Genomic DNA, 18,340 nt, shown 5'->3' with positions numbered 1-18,340 from the left:
TGTCTCACTTGTCAAACGCACAGGATATGAAGCATTCTTTAAATCATCAACAGAAACAACTGCTTGACTGAGTTGATGCAATGAGGAAGTTAAATGTTAAAAAAGGAAGCCTCCATAATTTGTGGTTGTTGTAATAGTTGTTTCTAATGCATCAAAAATATAAAATAGGCACACCATTCAGCAGTCAGGGTGAATTGAGTGCTACTTTCTTGTTCTAATCTTGTTAAAACTACTTTCTTTTAGTTTCCTTAATGTCTGAAACCTACTTTGAATGTAGACACTGCAGATGCTGGACCACAAGAAAATCTGTGTGGGAGAAAATACACTAAAGGGATAAAGTGAAGGAGTTAGGAATAATAGAGTGCTCTCTGGGTGCTGGCTGAAACCTGAAGGGGCAAATAGTCTCCCTGTGTTATAAGCATGTAGCTAAGAGTACAAGATTACAACTGTTCAGAAAGGTGGGAAGAAATCCAAAGAAGGTTGTGAGTTGCTTGGAGAGGGGAGTCCTTTTCTGAACCAATGTTCTTCCTGAGAAGTCATTGAAAGTCTTTTGTCATTGAAAACAGGTTCTGCAGGTGAGTGATCTAATTCAGTCACTTCTGTTTAGCTTACATCATCCTGACCATTTGAAGTGCTTTAAGGTAAAGCTGTCTTTCCTTGCTCCTTACTTCCTCTATCAAAGTTAAATTATTAATCTCTGGCTGACATTCTGAGGGATGATTTGGTAGCGGTTAATAAGATTATGAGAGACATAAATAGAGTAGGCAGACAATATCCATTTCCTGGGGTTGAAATAAAATACTGTAAAGAATAAAAGGGAGTTATTTTAAAGGAGATATAAAAAAAAGTTTGTTTTTTTTTTACACAGGGAGTGGTGGGTGACTGAAATATGCTGTCCGGAGTGCTGCTGAAGGCAGATTTCTCAGGGACCTTTAAGAGACATTTAGATAAGCACATGAATGTGTGGAAAATGGAGGGATGTGGACACTGTGTAGGTAATTAGGGAATAGTTTAGTTGATAATTTGATTAATAGTTTATTTGCTTCAGCACAACATTGTGGGGCAAAGGGCCCGTCTCTGTGCTGTACTGTTCTGTGCGTTCCACTTGGAAATACACCAGGCAATACTATGTTGCATCAAGAGGTGTATTCCTACTGTAAGCTGATTACAGATGATGTGACAGAAACTGCACAGGACAAAGCAGAGTACAGCCTACTCCTTAAATCTTGTAAGCCAGCCTATCCATCAAATTTAAAAGACTGTTGGGTGTTGATATGGCAAGAAGGCTCACGTCAAGGCTATTTACCCAAAATCCACTCGAGGATTTGGGTATCAGCATATATGAGGTTGTACAAATCTGATTATTACAGTTGTAAAAGCCCCGATTCATATCTTGCATAAACACTGTCCAAGTGTCTAAATGCAATATTTTTTTGGAAACATTTTCATTTGGAATGAGATGCTTCCATGCAGTACATCAAAGAAAGAAACTGGGAAGGTAATTTCTATCCACCATCTCTCACCCCTCACATACACCCACAGGATTAGGCAATACTTCAAGGAAACACTGAAAGTAGCAAGAGCACAGAATGTACTCTGGGTGAGGGACTTCAATATCCATCACAAAGACTGACTTGGCAGCACCATCACTGATGGAGCTTCCAAAGACCTGAAAGATTTAACTGCCAGAGTCAGGTAGTAAGTGAATCAAAGAACAACTCTACGTGACTTCATCTTCACCACTCCACCAGCACAAACACATCAATCCATAAGTGACAACCACAAAATCCTTGTAGAGGAAGTCCTGTTGAAGGAAGGCACTCTTCATTGCATTGCATGGGGCTAAATGGGATAAACTCTTAACGGATCTGACAGCTCAAAACGGAGTGCTGCAGATAATCAGCAGCAACAGCAAGAATGTACAGCACCACAATTTGTAATCTAATGGCCTAATATATCCGTTGCTTAGCCAGTACTATCAACTCAAGGCATCAGCTGTGGTTCACTAAGTGCAAAAGGACTTGCTAGGAACAGCAAGAGACTTTGCTGAAAACCAGTTGCCACTGGAAGTTATCATGCATGTTAAACAGCAAAAACAGCTTGCAATACACTGAGCTAAATTATCTTACAAGCAATAGATAAGAACAGAGTTCTTTAACACTGCCACATACTTTTAACAATATCAAAAGATGGCCATGTCTTTGTCTGCATTTGCATCTTACTCCTAATGGTGCAAAGTGCAAATTTTAGTACTTTGACTGACTCTTGATTTAAAGAGCTCCATCATGCAATTTGTGATAAAGTTTTGGTGATCCAACAACCATGACTCCAAGTGATGATTTGCCTACAGCAGCAATGTTTACAAAGTAAGTAGGGCATCTAATGTGGCTAATTACAATCCAACCATTCTACTCACAAATATCAACTGAACAACACAAGTTCAGCAGTGCTATCATGTGGCAATTACTCACTAATAACCTACGGGGTTTTACTAGATCTCTTCACAAACATGGGCCAAGAAGCTGAATTCCAGATACAAAGTGAATGGGAATGTGACAAAGTATCCTCCAATTGTCTGTGTAAGTGCAGTTCCATCGAGCTTAATGTAGTTGCATTGACAGATACCACATTCACCACACTTAACTGTCATTTCCCCCAACACTGTCACATCTACAAAATGCACTGCAGTTCTTCCAACAGTCCGCGCAATTTCTTATGTCACCAAAGCCTCCTGTAATTTTCTACAGAGTTACAGTGGACAGCATGCTGACTGATTGCATCACAGCCTGGTGTCGAGGCTCCAAAGCACAGAATTGGAGTGGGTTGTAGACTCAACCTACCAAAGAGGTCTTCAAGAGGTGGTGCCAGAAGTAGGCAGCTTCTTTCACTAAGGACCCTCGACATTTGGGACATGCCTGCTTCTCCGCAACACACACAAAATGCTGGAGGAACTCAGGACCTAATGAAGGTGTGTGTTGCTTGGATTTCTAGCATCTGTGGATTTCCTCTTGTCCATGCCCTCTAATTCCTACCAGGAGCCTGAATACCCAAACTCAACAACTCAGAACATCTTCTTTCCCTCAGCCATCAGATTTCTGAAGGTCCATGAAACAATTTTATTTCATTTTTGCACTATTATGTAATTTATAGTAATATTATGTCTTGACCACTGTACTGCTGCTACTAAACAAGAAGGCTTTCATGTCATTTAAGATACTAATAATGGAGCTGATTCTAATTCTGAAACTGGCCTGTGCTTCTTCATACCATCTCCCAAGCGTGTAACCTCTATCACTAAGAAATACATGAAGTCCAAACATATGGAAACACCATCTCCAGTTGTTCTCAGTCATACACTATCCTTTCTTCAAACATTGTGCCAGTCATTTGTAAATTATTCTGTTTAACAATGTGTATAAAAGAGGTTTACAACATTGACACAATCATGAGGGAAACGAACAAGCTCAAGAATAAGTTGCTTATGACCATATTCAACAAGCTTGAAAACTCAGTCTCAGGATGAGTCAATACACTTCAGTATGCTCAGGGTTAGAATTGTGAATGCCCAGATACCAAAAAATTCATTTTTGAAAAAACTGCAACCGCCCAACAAGAGAACAGTTGGAACTTACAAAGTAAGTTTAACTGTTCACATCTGACAGTGAAACCTCATCTCAGTATGGTACTGGAGCTTCAGCCTCAGTTTTTAATGGTCAAATCTCTAATGAAAGAAATGGAGCTAACCCATCCAGCCATTTCTTACTATGGACACGTACCTCTATTGACCATTCTGATTCTGATGAGCAACTACGTAGATTAGGACATCATTGCAAATTGGCCCTTGACAAGCAGTACAAATTGTCCTAACAATTTAGATAAAACTGAATGTTTTCTACTTCAGGAAGAATTCTGGGATAAAAGGAAATAAATACTTCCTGTTAAAGTGTACCCTCATTGCGAGTAAGCTTTGTTAAAATTGTTTGTGGCAGTACTGAAACAAGTATTAAATTGGGTGAATCTTATGAATCAATGCAAGTTTTTGCTACTAACTTTTAACAGTGCTCAACTTTATGGCCTGTTCGGTTGAAAAAAATAGGAAGTAGTTAACAATATTAACCCAAAACCACAGAAAAAGAGTAAGGTCAAGAATGAATTGCTTCTGACTGTAATCAACAAGGCTTGCAAATCTATTAGAGCTAGTCAAAGGACAGCCAAATAGGCAGAGGGGGTTGGGTGGCTCTGTTGGTAAAAAATGAAATCAAATCCTTAGGTGACAGAGGATTGGAAAATGTAAGATCCTTGTGAGTAGAGTTGAGACAGTACAAGTGTAAAAAGACCTTGATAGGAGTTATATATAGCCCTCCAAACAGTAGCCAGGATATGGGGTACAAATTAGAATGAGAGAAAAAGGGCAATGTTACTATAGTCTTGGGAGATTTCAATATGTAGGTAGATTAGAAAAGTTAAGTTGTTGCTGGACCCCAAGAGAGGGAATTGATAGAATGCCTATGAGATGGATTTTTAAAGGAGCTTATTTTTGAACCCACTAGAGAAAAGGCAGCTCTGGATTAGGTGTTGTGCAATGAAATGGATTTGATTCCGGATCTTCAGGTGAAGGAAGGCTTAGGAGACAGTAATCATAATGTGATAGAATTCACCGAGTTAGAGAGGGAAAAGCTAAAGTCAAATATATCAGTATTACAGTGGAGTAAAGGGAATTGCAGAGGCTTGAGAGAGGAGGTGGCCAATGTTGATTGGAAGGAGACACTTGCAGGGATGATAGCAGAACAGCAATGTCTGGAGTTTCTGCGGGCAATTTGGAAGGCGCAATTTAGATACATCCCAAAGTAGTAGTATTCTAAAATGAGGATGAGGCAACTGTGGCTGACAAGGGAAGTCAAAGACAGTGTAAAAGCAAGGGAGGGCCATATAACATAGCAAAAATTAGTGGGAAATTAGACGATAGGGAAACTTTTAAAAAACAACAGAAGGTAACTAAAATAGCCATAAGGAGAGAAAAGATGAAATATGAAGGTAAGCTAGCCAATAATACAAAAGGGGATACAAAGAGTTTTTTTTCCAACTATCTAAAGAATAGAAGAGAGGTGAGGGTGGGTATCAGAAATGCTGAAAAATGACACTGGGGAGGTAGTAATGGGGATGAAGAAATGGCAGATAAACTTAATTTAAGTCGAATAAACTCTTCTCAGGCTTCCAGCCAGATACAAGTGTTGATTTTAACTGGCATTTCAATGACGAACTCTGCCATCTTCATCAGGGAAGATGCCTGGATACATCTAGTCCAGTGGTATTTATATCCTCATCATCTATCCCTTCTGATTGGATGAGGACTAACCAATTAGGTTTCTGCTGTCTCATCTTGTATACAACCGAATTCCAGTTCTTACTTAGAGTGAAACCTTGGTCTTTGTTAAAATTCTTTTCCTCTAGATTTACTTCAATGTCTCCCTTCATCAAGTGGTTCCAAACGCCATTGGCATACTACAGTCGTTCTGCGCTATCAAAGTCAATCCTATAGCCATTGTGAATGCAGTATTCTGCTACAACTGATTTCTCTGTGGAACCCAAATGGATACACCTCCTGTGCTCCTTGATGCATGTTTCCTTGTGCATCCTGATCGGCCGATATACACTGCTCCGCATTCACTGGGAATCCAGTAAACACTAGCTGTCCTGAGCCCCAGGTCATCTCTGACACACATAAGCTGTGATTTGAGCTTCCTTGCAGGTTAGTAGATGATATTAATCTGTTATTTCTTCAGGATCCTGGTGATCCTTCCAAACTCACTGTGCCGCACCAATGGCTTTTGGGATCGCCTGATGGAAGCCATTGAAATATAACTAGAAGAAAAGAATCTTAACAAAGGTTGAAGGTCCCACTCTAAGTAAAAAATGGAATTCGATTGTAAACAAGGTGGGGCAGCTGAAACCTGATTGGATGAGGACAAACCAATCAGGAGGGACAGACAATAGGGGTATAAATACCACCAGATCAGACATGCCCAGGCATCATCCCTGATGAAGATCAAAGAGTTTATCATCGAAACATTGGTTAAAATCAAGACCTGTGCCCAGCTGGAAGCCCAAGAAGAGTTTATTTGTCATATACACCAGGAAAGCACCAGATCCTTTTTTAAACTTTTTGCATCAGCCTTCACTGTGAAAGACACTTGTAGCATGCCAAAAATTCAAGGGCGTCAGGGGTTAAAAGTGAGTGTAGTTGTTGTTACTAAGGAGAAAGTGCTTGGGAAGCTGAAAGGTCTAAAGGTAGATAAGTCACCTGGACCACATGGACCACACTCTAGTGTTTTGAGAGGTAGTTGAAGAGACTGTGGGGGTATTACCAGTGAGCTTTCAAGAATCACTATATTCTGGAATGGTTCTAGAGAAATGGAAAACTGCAGATGACACTCCACACTTTGAGAACTGAAGGAAGCAGAAGAAAGGAAATTCTAGGTTAGTTAGCCTGACTTTAATGCCGGGTAAGATGTTGGTGTCCATTATTAACAATGAGATTTTGGGGTACTTGGAGGCACATGAGAGAATAGGAGAATCAGGCTTGAAGGGAAATCTTGCCTGGCAAATGGAATTCTTTCAGGAAATAACAGGCAGGATAGGCAAAGGAGACTGAGTGGATGTTGTTTATTTGGATTTTCAGAAGGCCTTTGACAAGGTGTCACACATGAAGCACTTAACGAGATAAGAGACCTTGGTATTACAATTAAGATACTAGCATTGGTAGAAGATTGGCTGACTGGCAAGAGACAGAGTGGGAATAAAGGGGATCTTTTCTGGTTGACTGATGGGGTTCCGCAGAGATCAGTATTGGGACCGCTTCTGTTCATGTTACATGTCGATGATTTGGAAGATGAAAATGATGGCTTTCTAGCCAAGTTTGCAGACAATATGAAGGTAGGTAGAGGGACAGGTTGTTTTGAGGAAGCGAGGGTGAGCAGGGTGGTGGTCTGCAGAAGGACCTAGACAGATCAGAAGAATGGGCATGGTCATGAACTTTGGTAGAAGGAATAACGGCATAGACTATTTTTTTATACAGGAAAAAAAATTCAAAATTCAGAGGTGCAAAGGGGCTTGGGATTCCTTGTGCAAGATCTCAGAAACCTACTGAATATTGAAAGTTCTAAATAGAGTGGATGTGGAGGCAATGGTTCCAATAGCAGGGGAGTCTAGGACAGCTTCAGAACAGAGCAAGAGTTCAATCTTTTTTTATACCATTAACCAGTCCTGAAGAAGGGTTTTGGCCCAAAGCATCAAATGTTTACTCTTTTTCACAGATGCTGACTGACTTGCCGAGTTCCTCCAGCATTTTGTGTGTGTTGCATTATATCCAACCTTAGCCAAACATTTGAAACTCTATATTCTAGTGATATATGTACATAATGTGTATGAAATAGGCTGACCTCAACTCATTATAGTTTTTAAACTTTAACATTCCATGCATCTGTTCAACATATAAAAGCTGAAATACCGTACTAAAAGAAATCTGAAACAAGGGGTAATTTTCTTGAGTTTAAAAAAAATACACAAATTTGCAAGCAAAATATTCAGTAAGGCAAGGCAAAATTTTCCAAGTTATTAATAATTACCTCACCTCAGAACGACCTTCATAATATGTTAATCTGGACTTTGTTAAGACAAAGAGCCTTTCTTTGTAGTTGAGTGGAGAAATCCGTTTTTTTTGCTGTGATCTTTTAATTAAGGTCTCTTGAAGTATAGGATCTGCATTCATCTCTTCCCAGATCCTGGCTACGTTCTTCCAGTGAGCAGAATGCCCATTACACTAAGAACGAAATTAATTTTGGAAAAAGAACCATCAGAATGGACTTTATAATAAAAATACAAATTTCTCTGTAATTTATTATTTGTAATCTTGCTCATTCAAATATAAATTAGGTAATTAGAATCATTTTTAAACTTTCAACAATTTGTAATACGAGAGGTAAGTTAGTCCAGTGGTCGTGAGTAATTGATAAGTTCATGGTCCAGGGTAGAAGGAGTCGATTTTAGAAAACCTAGCACATTTATTTTTCCTACACTTACACACTTAGTCCAGCGGCCATGGAGCATACAGATCCCTTCTTTGTAGAAGTTGGCATCTTGGACCTCCAGAAGTGGTCCACAGCAGGGGTGATTGATAAGTTTGTGTCCTAAGGTAGAAGGAGATGAGTTATTAACTTCAAACTTTCTGCATTTTCACCCAAAATGTTGAACTGCACATGCATGTAACGAGAGCTATATAACTCATTTCCTTCCACCTTAGGCCACAAACATCAATCACCCCTGCTGTGTACCACCTGGAGGTTCAAGACACTCTTGTTACATGCACGTGAGTGATAATGCAGAAAGTTTGAAGTTAATAACTCATCTCCTTCTATCTTAGGCCACGAACTTATCAATTACTCATGACCACTGGACTAAGTGTGTACACGTAGGAGGGGACTATGTTGAAAAATAAATGTGCTAGGTTTTCTAAAATTGACTCCTTCTACCTTAGGCCACGAACTTATCAAACACCCCTTGTAGCTTGCAATGCTAGAAAAAATACAATTTATATCATAATTAATACTTATCTGACCTATAACTAAAATCAAATAATTTACACGTTAAATTAAATCTCTATGTTAAACCTTCCTAACACAAGCATATATTGTAAAGTAAAAACAGAAAATATTGCTCAAACAATTTCTGCATTGTTTCAGAAATTTTGATTCAAGTCTATAGTCTGATGAAACGCTTTCTATTTTACAATTCCAATTTTTATAAAATTGTGTTTTCATACTATTGGCCATAGAGTTTAGAGAACAGTGGTCGATGGGACTTAATGTGGTTAGAGGTCTGTGACTAGTGATATTCTGCACGGATCCATACTGTATATGTAATTTATATGCTTGAAATTATATATAAATTACCTGAATGAAAATGTAGATGGATGTGTTAGTAAGTTTACAGACAATGGGAAGACTGGTGGTGCTGTGGATAGCGTAGAAGACTGGGAAAGTATACAATGAGATACAAATCAGTTGCCAGTATCAGCAAAGAAATAATTGGACATTGTATACTGCGCAAATTGAACCGTATTTTATAACAAATGTAACAGCCAATGAGAAGCGAGTGCTAGGTTTGCTGAATGCATTGGGTGGGAGAACATACAATTTGCTCGTGGATTGACATTTGTAACAGTGAAATACAACAATCAACAAGCCATATTGGACCTGCAGGTGGTAAAAACAGGAGGGCCAGCATTGTGGGGGTCGAGATTTGCTGAAACAACAACTTGAATAGAGATCCATCCACTATAAGTGAATTAAGATACTTGATGATGCCACAGCTGTGCTCCAGGATGGCATTGGAAAATCTAAACATAGCATGGATAAAATAGTGTTAAATTAAATTGCCACACCCAAGTTTTAGAAAGCCATCTGTTTCCATTTAACCATCCATGATAAAGTAGCCAGTGAGCTAGATCACAGGGAGGCTGAAGGAATTCTTTTCAATGTTAAGTGGAGTGCATGGGCAACACCAGTGGTCCCAGTAATTGAGAAGAATAGGCCTGTCAGGATCTGTGGTGACTTTAAGGTCACCAACAACCCTGTACCAAAGATAGACCAATATCCTCTGCCCAGCATAAAGGACATCTTCACAAACCCTTCTGAAGGGAAACAGTTCAGTAAAAGTATTTCTCATCAAGTGTTCCTCATAAAGGGCTTTATCACTATAATAAGGCTTATTTTTGGAGTAGCATCTGCACCTGCATTTGGCAGAAAGCTATAGACCAGGTGCTACAAAGCTGCCAAAGAACATCTCCAAAATCTCAAGACAGTGTTAAAAACACTAGAAGATTATGACTTCAGAGCATGATGCAAAAAGTATGAATTATTTAAACCAAGCATCACTTTTGGTGGTCACACCATTGATGCACAATGATTACACAAGTGTGCTGAGAAATTTCAAGTAGTGGTGAATTCCCCCAGGCCAAAGAATGTGCCATAGTTGTGGTCCGTTTCAGGATCTGTCAACTACTAAAACAGGTTCCTGTCAAACCTGCCTGATGTGCTCCACCTCTTGAACTCATTACTACAGATCAAGAAGAAATGGCAATGGATAAAACAATGTGAACTGGCTTTCTAAAAGGTAAAGGAAATGGTGACTGTAGACACTGTCTCACACTACATGATCCATATTGTCCGGTGTAGCTTATCTATGACTCCTCGCCTTATGGTATAGGTGCAGCTATGTCACGTTTTCAGTGAAGGAAATGATTGCCCCATAGTCTTTACATCACGTTCCCTTACTATTGCAAAGAAAATTTATGCACAGACTAACAAATTGGCTTTGAGTCCGGTTTGGGGTGTAAAACATTTAACCAGTACTTGTATGGGAGACAGTTTTTCCTCATTACTGATCATCAACCACTAGTGTCTATTTTCAATCCACAGAAGAGTATTCCACTAAGAGCAGCAGCACAAATGCAGAGATGGGATCTGTTTCTTGGAGGACACAATTACAAAATCAAATTCAAGAGGATGACTAGTCATGGAAATGTTGATGGATTGTCCTGTTCATCCTTGGAAAAGGAAATAACTGAAAAATTTACAAAAGAGGATCCTCCTCTTTACATTTTCTCCCTAATGCAAATCTAAAGTCTCCCTGCTATGGCAGAAATGATCCAAAGGGAAACCTGAAAAGACCCCACACTGTCTCAGGTCTATATGGTCACCCAAAATAACTGGAACAGGCAGCAGAAACTCCAATTCCCCCATTTTCACCAGTGCCAGGATTGGGGTTGCCTTATGTAGGGATTCAGAATTGTTGTACCATCCAAACTGAGAGCATCTACTGTTCGGGATACCAACATATCCAGAAGAAAGGTGTCCAGAGCTGTCAGATCCACTTCCTGCAAAGTAAACTCCTATAACCATCATGGAGGGGGCCACAGAACCAGAGATTGTTTCATAGCCAGAAGTCTCATCTGCCAACCAGATTGATCCCCCTTGTCAGGAAAGGCATTATCCCACAAGAGTGAAAAAATCCTCCACAGTGATTAAATCTTTAGGCATGAATGAGATAATTTAAAATTTACTATGCTGCAGGTGTGTGTATAGTAGCTGTACTATATATAGTATAGTGTATATATATTTGAGATGCATTCTATATTGCCTGACTTGTGTATTTAATATTTCAGTAATATTTGAGTAATATTGTAAATATATTGTTTAAGCACTTTTTTTACTCACAGAATACATTGCAGGTTATATGCAAAAGTACGTGAATGGTATACGGTATCACACCACTACGTCATAAGTTCATGCCTCATTTAAAGTGAAAAAAACTTAGATATGTTATTCCCAGTTCTGTGTTTTTATTTTGATTAGTTCTATGTTTTAGAGTTACAAAATATAACAGCTACATAGGTTGGTAAAATGGAAAAGGGAAGCATGTGGCATGCTTGCATTTATTAGTCAAGGCACTGAGTTCAAGAGTCAGGAAGTTATGTTGCAGACTTATAAAACTCTTGTTAGGCCACATCTGGAGTATTGCATTCAGTCTGGTTGCCCTATTATAGAAATGATGTTAAGACTTTAGGAAGGGTGCAAAAGAGATTTTCGAGGATTCTGTCTGGATTAGAGGACATGCATCATAAGGAATAGTTGGACAAAATTGAATTTTTTCTCTGGAGTGGTAGAGACTGAAGGGAAATTTGATAGAGATCTAAAAGATTATGAGAGGCATAGAGAGAGTGGACAGTCAGTACTTTTCCCTGGGATTGAAATATCTTATACCAGCATCATGCACTAAATGTCAAAGGAATTACATTCAAAGGAGATGAGTGGGGCAAGATTTTTTTTTAATTATAGAGAATGGTGCGTGCCTGGTATGGAGGAGGAGGTAAATGCAATTGTTATGAATTTTGCACTAAATGTAGTACCATACTAAACAGCAATACAACATATTCAATAAGGAGAAACAGATTTGCCAAATGGCATCCTAGGCCACACACAACAAATATTTTATTAGTTCATAATTTACAAGATTCAATTCAACTTGATACGCATGCCAAATTGATGGTGATTAGAAAGCCTGAAAGTGTTAAAAAAGTGGAACAGAATCCATTTCTCACCTACCACTAACTCTGATCCTTAGTCTCCTCCCTGGAAACAGCCTGAAGAGGAGCCCGTAAAGACACCAAGATCACAAACAATCCACAGAGCTGGCATTCCAATCTCATAAAAAGGGATTCCTCAGTTCTTTGGTGATAGCTACAAAAGGAAGTGTGAAATGCATTATGGTCAGAAAAAGCACCATTTTCATTATAGCAGAAAAATAGCTTGTAAATCAAGACCAGGTACCCAAACTATCAATGGCATTATTGTGAAAATCTATACATCAAATAGTTATAAATTGTGGAATCACTGTGCTTTCCTTCAGCAAACACTTACATTGCTGAAAAATTATCCTCTTAGTACCTTCTTCAGACCATTTACAGAATTTTTCTCCTCTCCACAACTTCCTTAGTCAACCTACTGTTGAAATTCCATTTTCAATTATTTCAGCATTTTTCTGTTGAAAAGCTTGCATCTTCTGCTCTCCAGAAGTTCACCCTAAAGTTCTGTTAACCACTGCTTTAACATCACTGATTAGCTAACTTACAGAATGTCCATGCATAGTAATGCTGGGAAAATAATTTTTACTTATCCACATCTTGGCCTTCGCTCCACTCAAATTAACTTTGTTGAGCACAACCACGGTTCAAAAGCTGAGGACTGAACGGTTCTGGTGTTTTGATCATCCCAGTTCTCTATATCCTTTTCAAGGTTGCACCCGAAACGTTTGAATAGCCTCCCCAAATACCTTTAACTCACCATTTTCCTTACAAGCTATCCTTTTGACTACCTAACATGTAAACAGAAAATAGTCAGCAGGTCATACACTATCAAGTATAGATAGAAGCAGAATTAATGTTCATGTCAATGACTTTTCATCAGACAAGGAAAAACTCAAAAACATTGTGTTCTAAACAGAGGACATGGGACTTTTTGTGATTATAATATGAACTAGGATGGGGAGAGAAACAAAATTAATGCAGGAACTGTGAGAAGCAAAACACTGCAGTTTCTAAATCCTTATCACATACAATTTCTTTTTCACCATCTCTCATCCTTCTCTGCAACATGCCTGATTCTCACTTTGATGTTTAAGTCACCAACTTGAAAGATTAATTCTACTTCTCATTCCACAGATGCTTCCTAACATGCTTAATTTCCATTATTTTGTTTCTATTTCAGAGTTTTGACATATGCAGTTTTGTTTTACCTTGTGCCTACTTATTCAAATACCCCTTTTTGGACGGAGGCAAATTCTGCTGGTGAGGCATCTTTGGACATCTCACTACAATGTTTTTTTTTAAATGCAATACCTATTGCACTTCAATTTTAAAAGTAACCTGCATACCAACTGGCATAGAATGAGGGTCATCATATAGAACGTTCCAATAATAAAAAAAGAAAACAAGTATGTACATCTATATTGTCCTCATCTGTAATATTAGTTTTTCAGGTTCAGACTCCCCTGCAGCCAAACAGCAAATGCTGGTATGATACTAGGCTTCACAGGATGTATATATCTGGAGAACATCAAATGGCCAGAATATCTTATGCCCAATATACTAGTCAATAATTTTGACATCTTTAAAATACTACTAAAGATTTTCAGATGTTAGGAATCTCTTTGAAATTCAGAAGTGATAAAAAGCATGAAAATTTATACTTTAGTTTCATATCTGTTCATTAACATTATTAAAATATAATCAACCAAAATCTTTAAATATTTTTAATATCAATACAAATAATTAAGAGAAAACTTATCCTTTTCTTTCTCACAGCAGGGAAATACTCATCCAAATAAATGGACTCGCTGATCCAGTGCCATGTCTACACTGTGCAGTATCTGATTCCAGATTCTTCACCATGAATACTGGGATTCCCAGCAAGTGCCCAGTAGCCCTGACCTTGCTAGCACTTATGAGGGCAATACCAGCAGCAACATGTGAAACTACTAACAAACCTTAGCATAATACCAGTCATCAACGTGCCTCCTGTCAACTGGTACCAAAAAGTATATTTACGAATGTAAAACATGTTAATAGAAGGCAATGAGAAACAAACTGCTGGAAGAACTCAGTAGGTCAAGTAGCATCTGTGGAAGGAAAGTGTTTGTCGATGTTTTAGGTCATAACCCTGCATCTGGTCCTGATTCTTGGTTTTGACCCAAAACGTTAACAATTCCTTTCCACCAACAAATGCTACTTCTCCTACTGAGTTCCTCCTGCAGATTGTCTGTTGTTCTATAGTCAATTGTGTCCATCCGTCTTTGTAATGTTGAAGCAGGTTCACGGGTCTGGTGATGAGACAGAAAACACTGACTACAAATAAGTACATTAATCATTTATCTACAAGCAGTGAAAATTCAACCAAACATTCATGTTCCCCAAGTTACAAAACCTACAAGGCTGAATGTTCAAAAAGCATACTTCAACCAACATACAAACAACAAACATCCTTAACTAAAAGCACATGCAGAGCATATCTTTCCAATTGATATATGCACCGCTTGCCTTAAACAAAGGAAGAGAGAGCAAGCCTCTTCCATGTGCTATTTTATATCTGGGATATTTGAAACTGGACACTAGGTGGCTAACATTTCCCTAGGACAATGGGAAAAGCAGCTGCAGTTTCTAACTTAATCAATCACAAAGGAAGCAACTTTCACCGAGCAGAATAAGCCACATCCCCCAACAGTAAACTCTGATAGAAGGTAATGTCTGGTGACCTCTTGGTTGGTACTGCAAAAGCTGTAAAACTTTATAGAACTATTTAGTTCCACTTCTATTGCACACATTGGTAAGCAAATGTGCCAAATTTTGAGGTTTTTATGAACTGCCTGTTCAAATCTGATAGAAGATGGCACGATAGTGTAGTGGTTAATGCATCACTTTGCAGTGCCAGATGATCACTGATCAGGGTTCCATTCCCGCACTGCCTGTAAGGGGTCTGGACATGACCATGTGGGATTCCTCCGGGTGCTCTGGTTAACTCCCATGTTCCAAAGACGTACGGTTAGGGTTAGTGAGTTGTGAGCATGCTATGTTGGCATGAGAAGCATGGGGACACTTGGAGCCTGCTCAGCATAACGCTGGCTGATTTGATTTGATGTAAAGTGATGCATTCCCCTGTATATTTTGATGTACGTGAGACAAATAAAGCTAATCTTCTTATATTTTTCTTTTCTGTGAAGCACTTGCATTCAGTTTCCAGAGGTAAACCTCAGCTTCTGGTTACAAGAGACTTAAATTCAACGCCCCACTTAGATTTTTCTTTTGTGGCTTCCTGCAGTGTTACAAGGAGGAACAATGCAATCTTGAAGGACAGTGCCTCATTTTCTATGTGGTCACATTGCAGCCTTCAAAACTCAACACTGAATACTGAATTCTCCAGAAGTAGGTAACACATTCCTTTCAGTCCATGCTAAAACTGCCAATGCCTATTTGTCATCATTTCAGTTCAGGTTTTCTTCTTTCCATATTTACGTTCTGGCCTGCTGGCATATCTCTGAACCTGCTATTGGTAGCACATTAAATAAGCTTAATCATGTCCTAGCTACTAAATTTACTCACTTGGTCTCATCCTTTCAGAGGTATAGTCTATGTACTACCATTCATTCCCATACTTTCTCTGCTGTTAAAACTAACCTATCATCTTTCTTTCCCAGTCCTGATGAAAGGTCCTGGAGCTGAAATATTAAATACTTCCAGTATTTTCTATTTTTGTTCAAATTAATGATATCCTTGATGCTTGATCTATATAGCCTTTTCTCAAATATGAACAAAGATTCAGTTCTTCAAGTGTTTCCAGATTGTCTCATTATCTTGGACATTTTAAGTTAACATCATCATCAGTGAAGAGTGTTAATTAAGGAACCATAAGAAGCAATCAGTTAAAGAATGGGCACCCCTCAATCAACTAAGGAATGCAAACATTCTTGAGAAACATTTTTAAATCCAGCATTGAAGGAGCCAATAACTAGCAACAATGAACAAACAAGCAATATGCATCCTCTGAACAGACAGGTACAAGAATAAAAGGGAAACAAGCAGGGAGATCGTTGGGCTTTGGTGATGATTTTTGTATCTTCATTAGCCACAGATAAAGTACTGGAAGGATACAGGTCAGCTAATGTTGCTCCTTTATTTAAGAAGGGCAACAAGGGTAAGTCAAAGAACTAAAGGTAGGTGACGCTTACAGTGGTAGGAAAGTTACTGGAAGGAATTCTAAGGAATAGGATTTATTTGCATTTTGAAAGCAACGACTGATTAGTATGGCTTCATTCATGGGAGAGCATGTTTCGCAAACTTAATTGGGTGTTTTGAGGAACTGACAAGGGCAAGGCAATAGGTATTGTCTATCTGAACTTCAGCAAGGCCTTTGACAAGGTCCCACATGATAGGCTGGTCCAGAAAATAAGAATAAATAGGATCCAGGACAGAATGGCAAACTGGACACTGGAGAGGAGGACTTCAAGCCAGACTAAAGCTTCCTCTACATAGCACCTTGTTAGCAAATGTATAAAGCCAGAGGGCTTCATGTTCCTCTTGATGGACTAAACTGTTTATTCAGGGAAGGCAAGAGGTGGTGGGGGGGGGGGGGTCCTGTGTTTCAAGATAAACTGTCCGTGATGGTCAGACATAGTGGTCAGTCAAAATCTTGATCCCCATCTTGGAGCATTGAATGATTAAGTGCTGACTGCTTCACTTACTGAGAGAGTTCTCCTCCATATTCCTGACCACGGTTTACATACTGCTGAAGGTATGTGTTAAGCAAGCACTCAATGTGTTGAATGCCATGATAAGCAAACAAGAAAAAGCCGAGGCATTCAATTAGGCTTGCTTGAAGAAATCTCTGCCCAATTAAAATCAACAAATCACCTGCCTCAAGAGGAATCCCATAGCACCCAACCATTGTAACACTGCAATCAGGAAGGCCTACTGTTCTATCCCTAGACCACATTTCAGGAGATCTGATCTGCTGGCTGTCCTCCTCCTACCTGCATACAAGGAAATGCTAAAGAGTAAGACATCACAGGTAAGGACAACAGTGAGGTAGTTGCAGGAGACTATGGGATTACTTTGAGTCAATGGACTGGGCCATGATCAAAGACTATCAAAGGAGTTTTTTTGAGCAAAATTAGACCATTTGGCCCATTGAGTCTGCTCAATTTTTCCTCTCAGCCCTAATCTTCTGCCTTCCCATTCACCTCCCCCCCACCACTCTCTATCCGTTCATCCCCTAACAAATCTCTGCCTTAAATATACATAAGGTCTTGGCCTCCATAGCTGCCTGTGACAACAAATTCCACAGATTCACCACGCGCTGGCTAAAAAAAAATTCTCCTCATTGCTGTTCCAAAATAACACCCCTATATTTTGAGGCTGTGTCCTCTAATCTTAGATTCCCTCACCTTAGGAACCATCCTCTCCACATCCACTCAATCAAGGCCTTTCACCATTCAATAGGTTTCAATTAGGTCAACACTCATTCTTCTGAATTCTAGTGAATATAGGCCCAGACCATCAAACACTTTTCATGACAAGCTGTTTATTCCCAGAATCATTTTTGTGAATCATCTTTGAGCCTCCTCCAGTTTCAGCACAACCTTTCGAAGGGGCCCAAAATTGCACACAAAACTCCAAGTGAGGTTTCACCAGTGCTTTATAAAGTCTCAACATTACATCCTTGTCAGGATTTGAATGAATATGCCACAGTTGTCGTGGATTTTATAAAGATACTCATGGATGAGTGTGTCCCCACAAAATCATACAAAATCAACCAGAAGCAAAGATGGACCAAGAGATTGAAATCTGCTGTGGACTATATCAGTGGTGTTCATCTCTGGTGACCAACCACAAGAGGTCCACCCATCTCATATCCTAAGTGGCAATACCAAGCCAGATTTGAATCACAGAAGGATACTCATCAGCTGTAGCAGGGTTTGAATGCTATCACATCCTACAAAGTAAAGTGACATATAGAAACATAGAAAACCTACAGCACAATACAGGCCCTTCAGCCCACAAAGCTGTGCCGGACATGTCCTTACCTTAGAACTACCTAGGCTTACCCATAGCCCTCTATTTTTCTAAGCTCCATGTATCCATCCAGGAGTCTCTTAAAAGACCCTATCGTTTCCGCCTCTACCACCGCCGCCGGCAACCCATTCCATGCACTCACCACTCTCTGCGTAAAAAACT

At 39.2% G+C, this 18,340-nt stretch overlaps 1 protein-coding gene across 5 annotated transcripts in view; it reads right to left on the bottom strand.

Moving 5' to 3' along the window:
- Window positions 1-18,340, bottom strand: part of tec (tec protein tyrosine kinase) — a 149,744-nt gene that overhangs the window by 114,178 nt on the left and 17,226 nt on the right. The window contains exons 1-3 of one of the 5 annotated variants that reach the window (XM_073064699.1): window positions 12,162-12,271; window positions 8,080-8,186; window positions 7,631-7,819 (exon numbers count right to left, since the gene is read on the bottom strand). In XM_073064699.1, the coding sequence (XP_072920800.1) occupies window positions 7,631-7,819; window positions 8,080-8,106 (216 nt within the window). In that variant the 5' untranslated portion in view covers window positions 8,107-8,186; window positions 12,162-12,271. Of the gene's footprint in view, window positions 1-7,630; window positions 7,820-8,079; window positions 8,187-12,157; window positions 12,297-18,340 lie in introns of those variants that run through there. The other 4 variants (XM_073064701.1, XM_073064700.1, XM_073064702.1 and 1 more) reach the window with 4 other exon arrangements.

The sequence above is a fragment of the Hemitrygon akajei genome, chromosome 13 (genome assembly GCF_048418815.1).
Source record: "Hemitrygon akajei chromosome 13, sHemAka1.3, whole genome shotgun sequence".
Classification (NCBI taxonomy): domain Eukaryota; kingdom Metazoa; phylum Chordata; class Chondrichthyes; order Myliobatiformes; family Dasyatidae; genus Hemitrygon; species Hemitrygon akajei.
Note: the sequence above shows the minus strand (reverse complement) of the source record. Positions and strands in the feature narration are given on the sequence as shown.